At 43.1% G+C, this 15023-nt stretch overlaps 1 protein-coding gene across 1 annotated transcript in view; it reads left to right on the top strand.

Moving 5' to 3' along the window:
- LOC306920779 (hexokinase-1-like) overlaps positions 1–15023 on the top strand; it is a 43987-nt gene that overhangs the window by 20780 nt on the left and 8184 nt on the right. Inside the window, exons 4-16 of the mRNA XM_079497656.1 lie at positions 1120–1239; positions 1648–1743; positions 2290–2389; positions 4906–5089; positions 6024–6179; positions 6334–6421; positions 7004–7149; positions 8062–8254; positions 8389–8500; positions 10504–10652; positions 11946–12065; positions 13826–13921; positions 14103–14202. Coding sequence (XP_079353782.1) covers positions 1120–1239; positions 1648–1743; positions 2290–2389; positions 4906–5089; positions 6024–6179; positions 6334–6421; positions 7004–7149; positions 8062–8254; positions 8389–8500; positions 10504–10652; positions 11946–12065; positions 13826–13921; positions 14103–14202 — 1660 coding nt within the window. The remainder of the gene's footprint in view (positions 1–1119; positions 1240–1647; positions 1744–2289; positions 2390–4905; positions 5090–6023; positions 6180–6333; positions 6422–7003; positions 7150–8061; positions 8255–8388; positions 8501–10503; positions 10653–11945; positions 12066–13825; positions 13922–14102; positions 14203–15023) is intronic.

Here is a 15023-nt window from a genome sequence, read left to right as displayed (position 1 = left end):
TGAATGCAAAAATAAAATAAAATCAAACAATAAGGTAATAAAAATTATATTGTCAGAAGGAAGCCGAACAAATATGAGTTTTACTGTTATGTACCTCCGGTACCCAAGATGTAAGACTAAAGAACGCCCCTGATTATAAGGTCCCCTTTATTGTACAAATAAAGGATAAATAAAGCAAATACGTTTTGTGGCCATAGCTGGGTGGAAAGAAAGGACGTCTGCGAAGGTCACCGGTTCGCCTGTCAAGTACACGAGTCAAACTAAGTGTCCTTAAAACCCATTTTGACCTGAGATCAGATTCTAAAAATGTCTTCTACATCCTGACAGTTTTATGAAAAAGCTATGTTTCTACGTCAGTCGTTCTTCGACTTTTCAAAAATAGCAGAGCTACAAGCTCGTAGCGCGCCACTCGGTGGCGCGCTATGAGCTTGTAGATCTGCTATTTTTCAATAGCTAAAGCATAACATAATGCTAACACCAAAAGGCGTTCCCGCCCAAAATGGGTTAAAACAAGACCCTAAAACCCACTAACAGCTACGTCCCAAGATCTCATCATGACCATCTGAGTAGCCATCAGCTGGGTGAAGCTGAAACTGAACTTCCCCTGTGGGATCCATAAAGGCTGTCTACTACTAATTATACTTTGTTGCACAACGATGTCCCAACAACTAGTGTTATCCCGAAGGAAAAAAAAACTTGATCGGGACATCCCTAGTATCAATATTATTTATATCCATATCATTCATCCTTTTTATTGATAGGATGAAAGTAGAACTACAGGAAATGGGGAGAGAGATGGGGGGGAAGACAGGGATCGGGATCAGGAGTCGAACCTGCGGCACACCGTCAGGCTGGCTCAGCAGCCTAGGTGCCCAGACGGTTGAGCTAACCGTCCAGGCCATCATTCTTCTTTTTATGTCAAAACAAGCTTGATTTGCGGCTCATTTCTCTAAACGATATGATCCTCGGTTACAAAATGCATGTTTTGGGTTGATTAAATGACAATGGCGGGACATAGCGGATCTTCACTTCCTGATTCTATGTTTCCGAGTGAAGCGGCTTTCAGAATAAGATGAGTTAATAACTACTGCAACCCTCCTCCTCTTCCATATATCCCAGCTGTTCGACCATGTGGCAGAGTGTCTTGGAGACTTCATGGACAAACAGAACATCAAAGACAAGAAACTCCCCGTCGGATTCACCTTCTCCTTCCCCGTTCGGCAGACCAAACTAGACGAGGTAAGAATCCTTCCCCTGCCGGCAGACCAAACTAGACGATGTACGTAGGGTCCAGATTAATCTAGTAAGAGAGTGGCGACACGCTTTGATCTCAGCGCAAAGCGGGGTGCTATGGTCTATATTTCCAAACATTGGAACTATCCCATTGTAACATTCCATTGTTACAATGGGAGTCAACGCAGCAGTGTCGCCACTCTCTTACTAGATTACTCTGGGTCAAACAAGACAAGACACTAAGACAGACGAGCTCAAATGTAAACTTGGCTTGCACTTTGTTTGCCATGGAGTCAGTTAGTTTCTTATGTGCAGTTCTTTAATATACTCCTTTCTGACATGTTGTATGGGTTATGCTTTTTGGACTGTAAAACTGTAACAAACAACAACTTCTCTCTCCCCCTCTGTCCTTAGGGAACCCTGCTAACATGGACCAAGCGTTTTAAGGCCAGTGGAGTGGAGGGAATGGACGTGGTGACGCTGCTCAACAAGGCCATTAAGAAACGCGGAGTGAGTCTTCATACATGACACCATTTGGTCACCTGTCATTTTCTGTTGCCCACAGACAGGTCCTCAAAGATATAAATGAATAACCTTATGATATGTGGCAATAACAAGGCAATTCAATGTAGTTCAAAAGAACTAAGCAAAGGAAACATGATAGAAAAGGACTTTTGAATTCAGTAAAACTAAACTAAAATGAGAAAAGAGGCATCTGTGACAGTTATTTTGGATGTAGCCTATCCCAGCCTGTGTGACCAAAAAAGCGGTGGATCCTATTGGTTCACCGATCTGAGTGCCCGCCTCCCGTCCCCGTAGAAAACAGCTGAGAACACTGACCTCACCAAATTTGGAGTTGACTCCCACTTCCTATGCCAGATTTTCCAATCGGTTTCCTCCGGCTTTTCATTTTTGAGGCGAATACGAACGAAAATAAAAGCCTGGGTACAGAGTAGACTACAGAGGCTATTTTGTGAACAGAATTAGAAATGTCATATTTGTATGTGTTTGACTTTGTGGGGCTTGTGTGTTTACATGTACACGTGTGTCCTGTAGGACTACGAGGCTGATATCATGGCAGTAGTGAACGACACAGTGGGAACCATGATGACCTGTGGCTTCGATGACCAGCGCTGTGAAGTCGGCATCATCATCGGTAGGTACTTGAACATACCAGTCATGCTTACTCTATGAGCAACCAAGACATCTCATTCCACAAGTATTTAAGTGATTATAAGACCTTAAAGAAAGTTATAGCTGAAATTGTCTATAGGACTTTTTTGACCAATCACTAAGTCTCCTGCCCTGGGAATGCAAACGGATCTACACAGCATCAACGTAACTTCCTTGGGCGCTACTTCCTGTACATCCACTTTCAGTATCTGTTCTCACCCAGCATACATACTATGGCCTCCCTCAGACCTTTAAAACATTGATGCATGCTTGTTGTATGAATGTTGTGAGTGTCATGGCCGCCCCAATGCATTTCCAATGGAAGTCACATGGTTTGTAGTCCACATTTTGGACTACAAGCTGTTGTATGGCTTTCGGCTGTGTTTCGACTGCGCCCCTCCCCCTCATACAACACAAATGTTGTGTCAAACCATGTGACTCTCATTGGAAATGCATTGATTTAAATGAATATAAATGAATAACCTTATGATATGTGGCAATAACAAGGCAATTCAATGTAGTTCAAAAGAACTAAGCAAAGGAAACATGATAGAAAAGGACTTTTGAATTCAGTAAAACTAAACTAAAATGAGAAAAGAGGCATCTTTTTTCTAAATACAAATATTTAGAAAATAGCACATCTACAAACTCACAATGTGTCGCAGGTCTACAAACGCACAATGTGTCGCTTCGTGATGCATTGTGAGCTTGTAGATCTTCTATTTTCAAATGGCAGAAATGTATATAGGGTTGAAGTGGGAAATACATGTTTTGTAATAATAATCATAATGTACAAAGTAACTATTAACTAAAGTAGTGGAGTAAAAGTATAATATTATTTGCCTCTGATGTGGTGGAGTAGAAGTAAAAGCAATTAAAAAAAAAGGAATTGTACTTAGGGGCTGCCTTCACGAGGACGTCGCGGGCTGTTCCCCGCCTAAGTTTTGTGAACGATATAAACCTTTACTGCGTCTACATTGCGGTTATGTTAATTATGTACGACGTCCACTCGAGACCGGTAAACTGCTCCGTTTTCAAGATAAAGATGCAGTACACATGGCTGGCCTGTAGATGGCCATCAAAAAAAATAAAAAGCTTCTAAAAGTAGGCTATATGAAAGCGTTGGTATTTCACACAGGTGTTGCCAAATAACTAATTATCTTGATCAGATGCGCATATGACATATCTAGGTCATATCAATTTAATGAGCAGAGCAGTGCTGCTTCTCTCTCTGAGTCTGCACACACTGACTGACCAGCTAAAGTGTATGCCTACTAAACCATAATATATGACAAACCTTGGATTAATTCTTCTGAAAACAGCAGCAAGCACAAAGTAAGTGTGAGAGAGAGAGGGAGAGAGAGTGTGAGAGAGAGAGAGAGAGAGAGAGAGAGCGTGCGCGCCCCTTCTCTCGGTCAGATCATCATACACAGCTCACAACGAGGAGCGGCATGGTACATTGTGAATTTATGAGTTTGACTTTGGAGATTGAAATATATATATTCGCTGGTGCGCAACACCTCTGAATGTCAGATAATTGCTTGATTCCTTCCACCTGCTGGCAGCACAGTGCTAATCATTGCCTATTTTTTAACACGCAGCATCTCTCTCTCTCTCTCTCTCTCGCTCTCTCTTTGTGACTGTGAGACTGACACAGACGCGGTCAATAATATATAGCATAAATAATAGGCCAAATATAACACTTTCCCTCTATCTGTGATCAGCTCCTCACACACAACTCCTCTCTCGTGCATGCCTGCTCAATTGTTTGCGTGCGTGCGGGCTGCAGATCGGCTATTTTTGGAGAAGAGATTTATAGACATTATGTGCAAATATAAAATAGCTGTGATACTTATATGTAAGTGGTTATGGTGAAATAAACCATTAACACTGGTTAGTTTGGAGGGGGCGAGGGGACTATGACATCACCGTTTCAGCAAATTAGGCGGCATTCGCTGTACACACGGAGACGTGAAAGTCGCGTCTCCAAACTTTCCCACTCTGGAAGGTAGTTTCAAAATTAGCCGTTAAAGTCCCCCAAAACGCCGTCTCCGTGTGACAAAAAGGGCAGATCGGCTAATTACTTGCCCGAGAAACACCGAAATCGTCCTCGTCTGGATTGCCCCTTAGTTACTTTCCACCACTGCCCAGCAAGCATACCTACCATGCATTACTGCAGGCAGGGAAATGACACTAGCCTGCAGACAGTAAATACATTATATTTTTACTACTACTAGGCACATAAGACATAACGATTCACTCAACTCACGAATCAAATCACGATACTAAAGTCCATGATTTTTGCGTCACGATACAAATTGTGATTTAATCGCGATTTAAATTGTCACCAGTTTGAATTGATTTTAATCGATCTACCATATACCGCTACATGGCTAGCTACGCATGAATTATGAAAATACGCATTATTAATTTCTTTCTTTCTTTCTTTCTTTCTTTCTTTCTTTCTTTCTTTCTTTCTTTCTTTCTTTCTTTCTACAGGTACGGGTACCAATGCGTGCTACATGGAGGAGCTCCGTCACATACACCAAGTGGAGGGGGACGAGGGCAGGATGTGTGTGAACACAGAGTGGGGGGCGTTCGGAGACGACGGCAGGCTGGAAGACCTCAGGACAGAGTACGACAGAGAGATAGACCGGGGATCGCTCAACCCAGGAAAACAACTGTATGTAATATACATCTGTCTGTCTGTCTGTCTGTCTGTCTGTCTGTCTGTCTGTCTGTCTGTCTGTCTTCTCAGTGCAAGGAAAAGGAAAATGGTATATATCCTCAGCAGAGATAGACACGGTTTGCTCAAATGTTACTATAAGGTTATTGCGAACGAAGTGAGCACTAACTATAGAAGCTGGCCAAAACTAACTGTCTGTCTGTCTGTCTGTCTGTCTGTCTGTCTGTCTGTCTGTCTGTCTGTCTGTCTGTCTGTCTGTCTGTCTGTCTGTCTGTCTGTCTGTCTGTCTGTCTGTCTGTCTGTCTGTCTGTCTGTCTGTCTGTCTGTCTGTCTGTCTGTCTGTCTGTCTGTCTGTCTGTCTTCTCAGTGCAAGGAAAAGGAAAATGGTATATATCCTCAGCAGAGATAGACATGGTTTGCTCAAATCTTACTATAAGGTTATTGCGAACGAAGTGAGCACTAACTATAGAAGCTGGCCAAAACTGTCTGTGTGTCTGTCTGTCTGTCTGTGTGTGTGTCACGCTGTAACACCACCCGCCCGCCACCAGAGGGCAACTGTAATTGGAACTGTGTGTGTGTGTGTGTGTGTGTGTGTGTGTGTGTGTGTGTGTGTGTGTGTGTGTGTGTGTGTGTGTGTGTGTGTGTGTGTGTGTGTGTGTGTGTGTGTGTGTGTGTGTGTGTGTGTGTGTGTGTGTGTGTGTGTGTGTGTGTGTGTGTGTGTGTGTGTGTGTGTCAGACTGCCACAACAGCTTTGTTCGCTTCCCGCGTTTACGCGTCTTACTTGTACTATAATACTTAACAACCAAAGGACAAAGCCTAAATTAACTATAACTACTAATGGAAATCTCACCATGGATGATACACTCAAAGGTTTCTGAGGCTTTCTCTCTCTCTCTCTCTCTCTCTCTCTCTCTCACTTTGTCTGTTGTAGTTTTGAGAAGATGGTCAGTGGCATGTACATGGGAGAGCTGGTTCGCCTCATCCTGGTCAAAATGGCTAAAGAGGGCATGTTGTTCGAGGGAAGGATCACGCCGGAGCTGCTCACCAAAGGGAAGATTGAGACCAAGCATGTCTCAGCCATAGAGAAGTAAGTTCATCCTCTTGTAACTGTCTCTTACACCCATACTGTATATGGAGATCTGTCTGTCTGTCTGTCTGAGACCTTTTCACGCAATGTGTATACTAGCATTTTGCCTCCATCACTCCATCTCTGTCTCTTTCTCTCTCCCTCTGTCCATTAGGAGTAAAGAGGGCTTGGCTAGGACCAAAGAGATTCTGATGAACCTTGGCGTAGAGCCCTCGGCTGACGACTGCGTAGCCGTGCAACATGTATGCATCGATTCATTTCAATTCAATGTTAATTTTGTGGCAAATCAAGTTGCCTCATGACACTTTACACATTTGGTGAGAGAGAAACACAAGTAGATGTTGAGTGTCATCCAACATCGTTGTAATGATGGATGTAAAACACTAAGCATGTCATGTTTTTAACCATTTGAAGCAACATTAACCCATACTGGGCGGGAACCCTTTTGGTGTTTTTAAGCATATGTTGTACTTTAGCTGTTGAAAAATAGCAGATCTACAAGCTTATAGCGCGGCACCAAGTGTGAAAAATCTGAATATATATTCTTTCAGAGCGGGTTTCTAACTCAAATCTTTGCTACTGGGAGGGTCCCTGAAACAACATGTTTTCAGATGGGGGTCGGCGGCCAATGTCATATATATTTGGAGTCCTTGACATGAATATGTTTGAGAACCACTGACATAGAAACATGGGTTTTTTCAGAAAACTGTCAGGATTTAGAAGACATTTTTTTAAATTTCGACATCAGGCCAAAATGGGTTAAGCTCATGTAAGTCATGTAATTATTACGTTTTAGACTTGTCTCTCCTCTCCTCCTGTTCCAGGTGTGTGCTGTTGTGTCTTGCCGCTCTGCCAACCTGATAGGTGCCACCCTGGGTGCCATCCTGATGAGGCTGAAGGACAATAAAGGACCAGGGAGGCTCCGAACTACTGTGGGCATCGATGGATCACTCTACAAGATGCACCCACAGTGAGTTGCAATTCCAAATATAAGACACAAAACTCAGTGAGTGTTACACTCTCCTGGCTGTAGTCTACACCCTCCCAGGACCCCTAAACCTAGCTCAGTGGCCTTGTGGTTAGAATGTCTGCCCTAGGACTGGGAGGTCGGGGTTCGATCCCCAGCCGGGTCATACCAAAGGCTTGGGGAAAAATGGGACCCAGTGCCTCCCTGCTTGACCCTCAGCATTGGGGTAAGTCCCTGTGACATACTGTACTAGTGTCATATCTAGGGGGTGTACTTGTACATAAAGCTGCCTCACGCTACAGAAACAGGAGATAGGCTCCTTCCTGCCCTATATGGACCTCATGGCTCAGCATGGCTTACTTAGGACCCTAACCCTAGCATTGAATAAATGGGATAGTAAACTAAAAACTTTAAATGGAAAAGACATTTATTTTATATAATGTATTACAATCCCACGGCGGGTCCTGCCTTCAGAGGAGTGTGGAGATGGGGAGCAGTTAGGGTGGTAAATAAATGGTAAATGGTGCATTTATATAGCGCCTTTATCCAAGGCGCTTTACATAGATTGTGCATTACATTCACCCATTCATACACCGATTGCGGCGGAAGCCATGCAAGGTTCAGTGTCTTGCCCAAGGACACTTCGACATGTAGACAGGAGGAGCCGGGATTCGAACCGCCGACCCATGGATTATTGGACGACCTGCTCTACCTCCTGAGCCACAGTCGCCCCTATGTGTCTTGCTCATGGACACCTCGACACGTTGCTGAGACACGTTGCTGAGAGCTGGAATCGTACCTGGAATGTCCGGAGTCCTAGGCGGGCTCGCTAACCGTTCAGCTATTAAAAGTTGTTAGAAAGTAACTAGGAAAGTGGACTAGTAGTCTTTAAATCTCTCTCTTTTCTCTTTTTAGATATGCTCGTCGTCTCCATAAAGTCGTGCGTCGTCTGGTCCCGGACTCAGACGTCAGATTCCTCCTGTCGGAGAGCGGCAGTAGCAAGGGCGCCGCCATGGTGACGGCCGTGGCCTACCGACTCTCTGACCAATCACGGCAAATCACCGAGACGCTGTTGGAGTTCCGACTATCCGTCGATAAGCTGCTGGAGGTGAGGGAACAAAGACACACGTGCGTGCACGCACGCACACACAGCAATACAGAGAGACAGACGGAGTGTGTGCTTTTGTGTCTGTATGTTGTGTGAGTGTGTAATAACCAGAAGATGCTATATTTCTTCTTTAGGTAAAGAAGCGTATGAGAACAGAGATCCAGAATGGCCTGTCTAAGGACACTCAGGACATTGCGACTGTAAAGATGTTGCCAACCTACGTACGAATGACGCCAGATGGCTCAGGTGACATGCATATTACTTATACATAAATACATTACACACACACACACACACACACACACACACACACACACACACACACACACACACACACACACACTGGAAGACCATAAGGAAACAATAGCTAGGAATATAACTAGGGGTGGTGTCAGAGGCATGCAGTAAAACCATGTGTTAATTCAACTCGGAGAGTGTACAAAATGGATACCGGTAAGCTAACTTTGAGGATTTTATCATGTGTGCAGTGTATCCCACCAGTGAAAACAGAACCCCTGGCCTGGGCCGTGGCTCAGCGGTCCAGGCACCTTGGCTGATAATCCAGTCTGGCAGTGTGTCGCAGGTTCAACTCCCGATCCCGACGGCCTTTACTGCATGTCACCCTCCATCTCTCTCCCCATTTCCTGTCAGCCTACTGTCTGTCCCTCCATAAAAAATATAAAATAAAGGTGAAAGCCAAAAAAAACAAACAGAACCCCTGTCTGGTAAATGGTGCATTTATATAGCGCCTTTATCCAAGGCACTTTACGTAGATTACATTCACCCATTCACACACACATTCATACACCAATGGCGGAGGAAACCATGCAAGGCACCAACCTGCTCATCGGGAGCAATTAGGGGTTCAGAGTCTTGCTCAAGGACACGTCAACACTAACTCTGGGGGAGCCCGGGATCGAAGTGGGAACCTTCCAGTTTCCAACCGGCAACTCTACCCCTGAGCCCACTGCCGCCCCCACCTGAACCTGCCTGGGGTGCAGACATGCACGCACGGTGCCTAGGGTGGTTCAACGTCCCCTTGGAGGATTAGTCACCCTCCATACAGCAGACCAGGAGGCAACCGCTTGGCTTAAGGACTTTGCATTCGCTAAATAAATACTGTTTTTGAGCGGTGCACACCACTCCAACGACTTGGCCTGTTCATAGTGAAAGTAGTGACTCACCCTAAGTATGCTGCTTATAGTTTGCAAGAGAGAGAGAGAGAGAGAGAGAGAGAGAGAGAGAGAGAGAGAGAGAGAGAGACTCAGACCACTCCCCATCAGATTAGCAGCTCTCATCAGGTGATTATGGGCATAAGCCAATCAGGTTACAGATACATTATGTTTCATCTCCCTGTGATGAACAATATTGTCAGCCACCCCAACCCCTGCGGTTAAATCTAGGGACATGTGACATGTACAATCTTTTGTCCAAAAACAAGAACATAAAGATGCACTCAAATGTGCAGAGAACAGAAAAGAAACCCCAATGTCAGATTAATCATTGTGATAACTTTTACGTTTAAAACATCTACTGATTCAGCCATTCTCAGATTGACTGGCAGGGAGTTCCAGAGTGTGGGGGCATACAAACTAAAAGTTCCATGTCTCTTACCATTAATAATAATAATAATAATAATAATAATGGTAATAATAATAATTGTAATAATAATAGTAATAATAATACAAATACACTTTTTTTTATAGAGCACCTTTCATGACATAAAAATGCAGCGCAAAGTGCTTTACAGAACAAATAAAGAAAAGCAAAAACTTAAGTTAAGTAAACAACATTAAAATACAAGCAAAAATCAATAATAGCGTAAAATTGCAGTGAAATCAGAAAAACAGTGAGTACATGGATAGCAACAGAGAAATAAAAACTAGGGTTGCACGATTACCGATATGACATTTTTATGGCCGATTCCGATTATGCTACTGATTAATCGTGCATCCCTAATAAAAACTCAGCCAAAAGAAAGGGTGGAAAAAGTAGGACTTGAGCTGTGCTTTCAAAATGCCATCAAACATTCAGTGCCAGAGGATCTCAGCGGCCTACTATAGGTTCATGCCCTTTGATCGTGACTGACATGTATTTTGGTGCAAGTGTTTCATACAAATTTAAAATGATCTTAAAATCTATTCTAGAAGTGACAGCAGGTAACCAGTGCCGGGATCTTCGGACCGATGTGTTGATGTGTGCTCTGTGCTTATAGTCCTCGCTTGTGTTGTATGTGTGTGCGTTTCCAGAGAACGGTGACTTCCTGGCGCTGGATCTTGGCGGGACCAACTTCAGAGTTCTGTTGGTGAAGATCCGCTCTGGGAAGAGAAGAACAGTGGAGATGCACAACAAGATCTACGCCATTCCTATGGAAGTGATGCAAGGAACAGGAGAGGAGGTGAGATATGAGACCACATTTTGAGACGGAAATTGAGTGAACAGAAAGTATATTTTTGATTTGACGTTTTGATGTTTGTAAATTTGCTGATGCTGTATATCGTTGCTGTCGGGAGGAAACCACCTAACTCCATTTTTGAGGTTTAGATTTTGTTTTTGCATAAATCAGTGCTATTGAACACCCTTTACTGTGTGTGTCTGTGTGTTGGTTAAAATAAATATTGAACCTTTTGTTTTTATTTTGTAAATAGACAGACCTCTTTTTCATCACTTATCACTTCATGTTTTTATTGTCTGTGCAAAAAAAGAGAGATTTGTAAGAAAGAAAGAAAGAAATACAAAAACATACAGTATATTGAACCAATGAAAAGTAGTAAAAAGCGCTTCGGACAAAACCTCTGAACTCCATTGGACCCTCAAACTGTCTGCTAAAACAGCTAACTCCACCACCTCTCCCCCTCTCATGCAAGTCATTGACTATCACTGTATATAAAGTCACAACACCAACTTTGAGGTGGCAGTATTGCTTTTTTTTTTTTAAATACAAGGTTTTCTTCATTTCCAGAAAAAAAAATATTTTTCATTTCCTGAAAAATGAACATTTTGGAGTTAGGTGGTTTCTTCCCGACAGCAGAGATATTTTGATGTGACGATTTGACATTTGTAAACTTACTGATGCGGTGTATTAGCATGTGTTTAAGTGGTTAAAAGATAGATTTGAACTTAACCCCCCCGTGGCCTGGCCGAGGCTGATCCGTCTGATCACCTTTAGTCCTCTCGTCCCCTCTGTGACCTTCCGTCCGTTTCTGTCTCTTGTGACATACAGTACAGTATGGGATAATGTAGCAAGACATTCCTGCTAAGGTTTATCTTAGGTTTGCCTTGTAGCCCCAACAGATCCATTTAAACTCCATTATCACATGAACACTAGTTCCACATTTGTTACTAAAAAGCTTGGTAATTCAATTCCCTTTATCAGCTGGGAAATCTTGCTGGTAGAGGGGAAGAAGAAATATTTCCTTGTACAGAATTATCACATTTCTCTCTCACTCACACTCACACTCTCACTCTTTCTGCTCTCTCTCTCTCTCTCTCTCTCTCTCTCTCTCTCTCTCTCTCTCTCTCTCTCAACTCTAAAGGGGCTTTATTGTCATAGGTTTACATGGCCAAAGTGTTAATCTGAGAAACAAAACAATCAAGAATAAGATATTCATATACAATTTAAATAAACGGAGCTGTGTCACGCTGCAATTTTGCAATCTTACAACCTTTGTTTGTTTGTTTTTGCTCTTAGTTGTTTGACCACATAGTCCAGTGTATCAGTGACTTCTTGGACTACATGGGGATGAAGAGTGCTCGTCTTCCTCTTGGTTTTACTTTCTCCTTCCCCTGCCGACAGACCAGCCTGGATGCTGTGAGTATACTGTGTACACAACGCCTCTGTGTCCTATATATCAGTATATCTGACAGCAAGTGCTCACTTCCTATCTGATATATTCTCGCTGCTTCTTGTCAGATAAAATATCCAATACTGTGTGTGTGTGAAGCCCTGACACAACTGTGTCAGGATTATGGCCTAAGTAATACAACATAATAAGACTTATGCTGCGTTCACCCGGCCAGATGCCAAGATACAAAGATTCACAGCATATTTGTCGCTTTGTATCTGAAGTTGAAGCCAGTTCAACAGTATGTGTATCTTTATATTTTAACGTCGGATTTGCTTTGTAGCTTCACGTCGCAGGCTTCCGCTAAAAATAAATGGTAGTCTGTATCGTTGTATATCTGCCCGTGTGAACGCAGCATTACAGTTCTAGCCTGGCTAATAAGCCAGACCGAATCAGCCGTTGGCAAAAAAAAATGTGCCTGCCGGCGGATTACGGTCTGGAGAGGCTCAATTGTACGCCCATTTCCTACACCAGAGAACTGGTGTGGCCAATCGGGACACGGTATGCAATATGGGCGGGCTTTGGTACAGTGACGTTCAATGCTTGAGACCTTTGACTGACAGTAGCTCTGACCAATTGCGTCAAAGAGAAAATGTTTGAAACCCACCCCCCGGGAAACAAGATCCATACACAGCATCTCCAGACTCAAATACCACACGACGTGTGATTTGAGTCTGGCTTATTAGCCAGGCTATTACAGTTCAGCCTTAAGGTCCTTTCAAACGGCCAGTGATTTAACACGCCTATAGTTCATTTTCAATGAGAACTGCGTTTTTTTTTCCTGCAGTCGAGGACTCGAGGGGCAAGCGTATTTACCTGGGCGCGGTCCCGTGAAATTGTCACGCACGTGCTTGTTTCGTGCACACGCCCCGCGACTCACCAGACCTGGATTCTTTGGTTTTTTTTCGCTTGCGTTGTCGCGCCCCTCTTGAGCAGAGCTGGAGCAGACCTGTCTTTGATCCAGGCGACAACGTCTGCATTCATCGCTGTTTAGAGACCAGGAGGGGGATTATAATTTAAGGGGAAAATCAAATCACAACTTTAAAGTTCAATTTAGGCGTACAACCAGAAAAAGTTTTTGCATTTCAAATTCTGGCGTGAGGTTATGGAATGGTTTTACGGTGGAGTTAAAACATGAAAATGTTTAAACTTAATCTCAAAGACATGATTTTAATGAGCTACAGGGATGAAGAAGGTGTAGGTTTTCACTAGGTGTGTGTGTGTGTGGGGGGGGGGGGGGGTGTTTGTGTGTTTATGTATGATTATGTATATGATTAATGATATTTAGTAATGATGGAAAGGGGGTGGGAGCAATAAGCTATGCTTCTTCTCACTCCTTTTGAATTAGCTTTTTTATTATTTTGTACTTATTCTGTCGTTTCTGTTTATATTGTTTTAAATTTGCTTATTCAAATAAAGATTTCAATCAATCAATCGCTGCCCGTTTGAAAGGACCTTTATGCTGCATTCATACAGCAGGCTGCAAGTCATTTTCAATGGAAGCCAGCATGAGGTTATACACACTGACTCCTGACACGTGTGTTGAACCCATGCACCTCAACCTTTTTCTATGCTCCAATGACGCAATGAAGTGTCAATCACTCGTGTTTTTATTTTTCAACATATCCACTCTACATATCTGTCCCCACAATTCCTGCTAAAAAAAAACTCATCCTTGCCGACGTTAACCGGTTTCGTGTGCTATTTAAACCTTTTGTGTGTTTAGGGTATCCTGGTGACATGGACTAAGGGCTTCAAGGCGACAGACTGTGAGGGAGAAGACGTGGTAGGACTCCTGAGAGAGGCCATCAAGAGGAGAGAGGTAGGATATACACCAGAGGAGGACGGGAGTTTGTTCCCTCGTTTTCTCACAATTTTATGTGCGATAAAACCTTGGCATTGCGCGATAAATAGATTAATTAATCCTGGCGGTCAAACGGTTAATACTGCGTGATACTCAAGAGTACTGTAATGCTGACTGCAGTGTGACTTTGTATCTTTAGGAGTTTGATCTGGATGTGGTTGCTGTCGTAAACGACACCGTGGGAACCTTGATGACCTGTGCCTATGAAGAGCCCAACTGTGAGGTCGGACTCATTGCAGGTGTGCTTTACTTTCCTCTTAAACTGTCTCAGTTTGACGTTGGTTCATGAAAAGGCATCTCAGTCACAGCTGGACTAACATAATGCCTGTGTTGTCAACTTGTCATTGATATCTGTCTGTTTGTGTTCTATTTTCACTTACTTACTTATACATCATTGTATTGTCAATAGGCTTTATGCACACATACTCTACGCCATTTTGGACTTCCTGGTGTTACCAATGATATTAATTTAGGTTGCTGCTATTGTACAAAGTGTCCTTGGTTGGGTTCCAATTCCAGATGGCCCCGTACGGGTGTGTAACTCTGAGAGTGTAAAAATTGAAACAAATGGGCCTGTTTACCTCTAGCTATAGCAACCCAATGCTAATGTATGTCGCATTACGACCGCGATCTATCATAAACCAAGATGTAAATATACGTCTTCGGCGGGGAAGCGTTGGATTTGATATGACGTAAATATACGTCTTTGACAGGCGATGTGTAAAAATGATATTTGTGTACTTTTATTTATTCCGTTTTATGCAATGTTTGGGATTCAGGTCGGGAACCCCTTTTGGTGTTTTAAGCATTATGTTATACTTTAGCTATTGAAAAATAGCAGATCTACAAGCTCATAGCGTGGCAATGAGCTTGTAGAGCTGCTATTTTTGAAAATGTGGCACAAACTTTGGAATATATATTCTTTTTTAACTCAAATCTTTGCTTCTGGGTGAGGTCCCTGGAACAACATATTTTCAGACAGGGGTCGGTAGCCAAATAAATATATTTCTGGAGGTCCTTGACATGAAAATGTTTGAGAACGACTGACATAGAAACATGA

This window comes from Electrona antarctica (genome assembly GCF_951216825.1).
Source record: "Electrona antarctica genome assembly, chromosome: 3".
In the NCBI taxonomy this organism is placed as follows: domain Eukaryota; kingdom Metazoa; phylum Chordata; class Actinopteri; order Myctophiformes; family Myctophidae; genus Electrona; species Electrona antarctica.
Note: the sequence above shows the minus strand (reverse complement) of the source record. Positions and strands in the feature narration are given on the sequence as shown.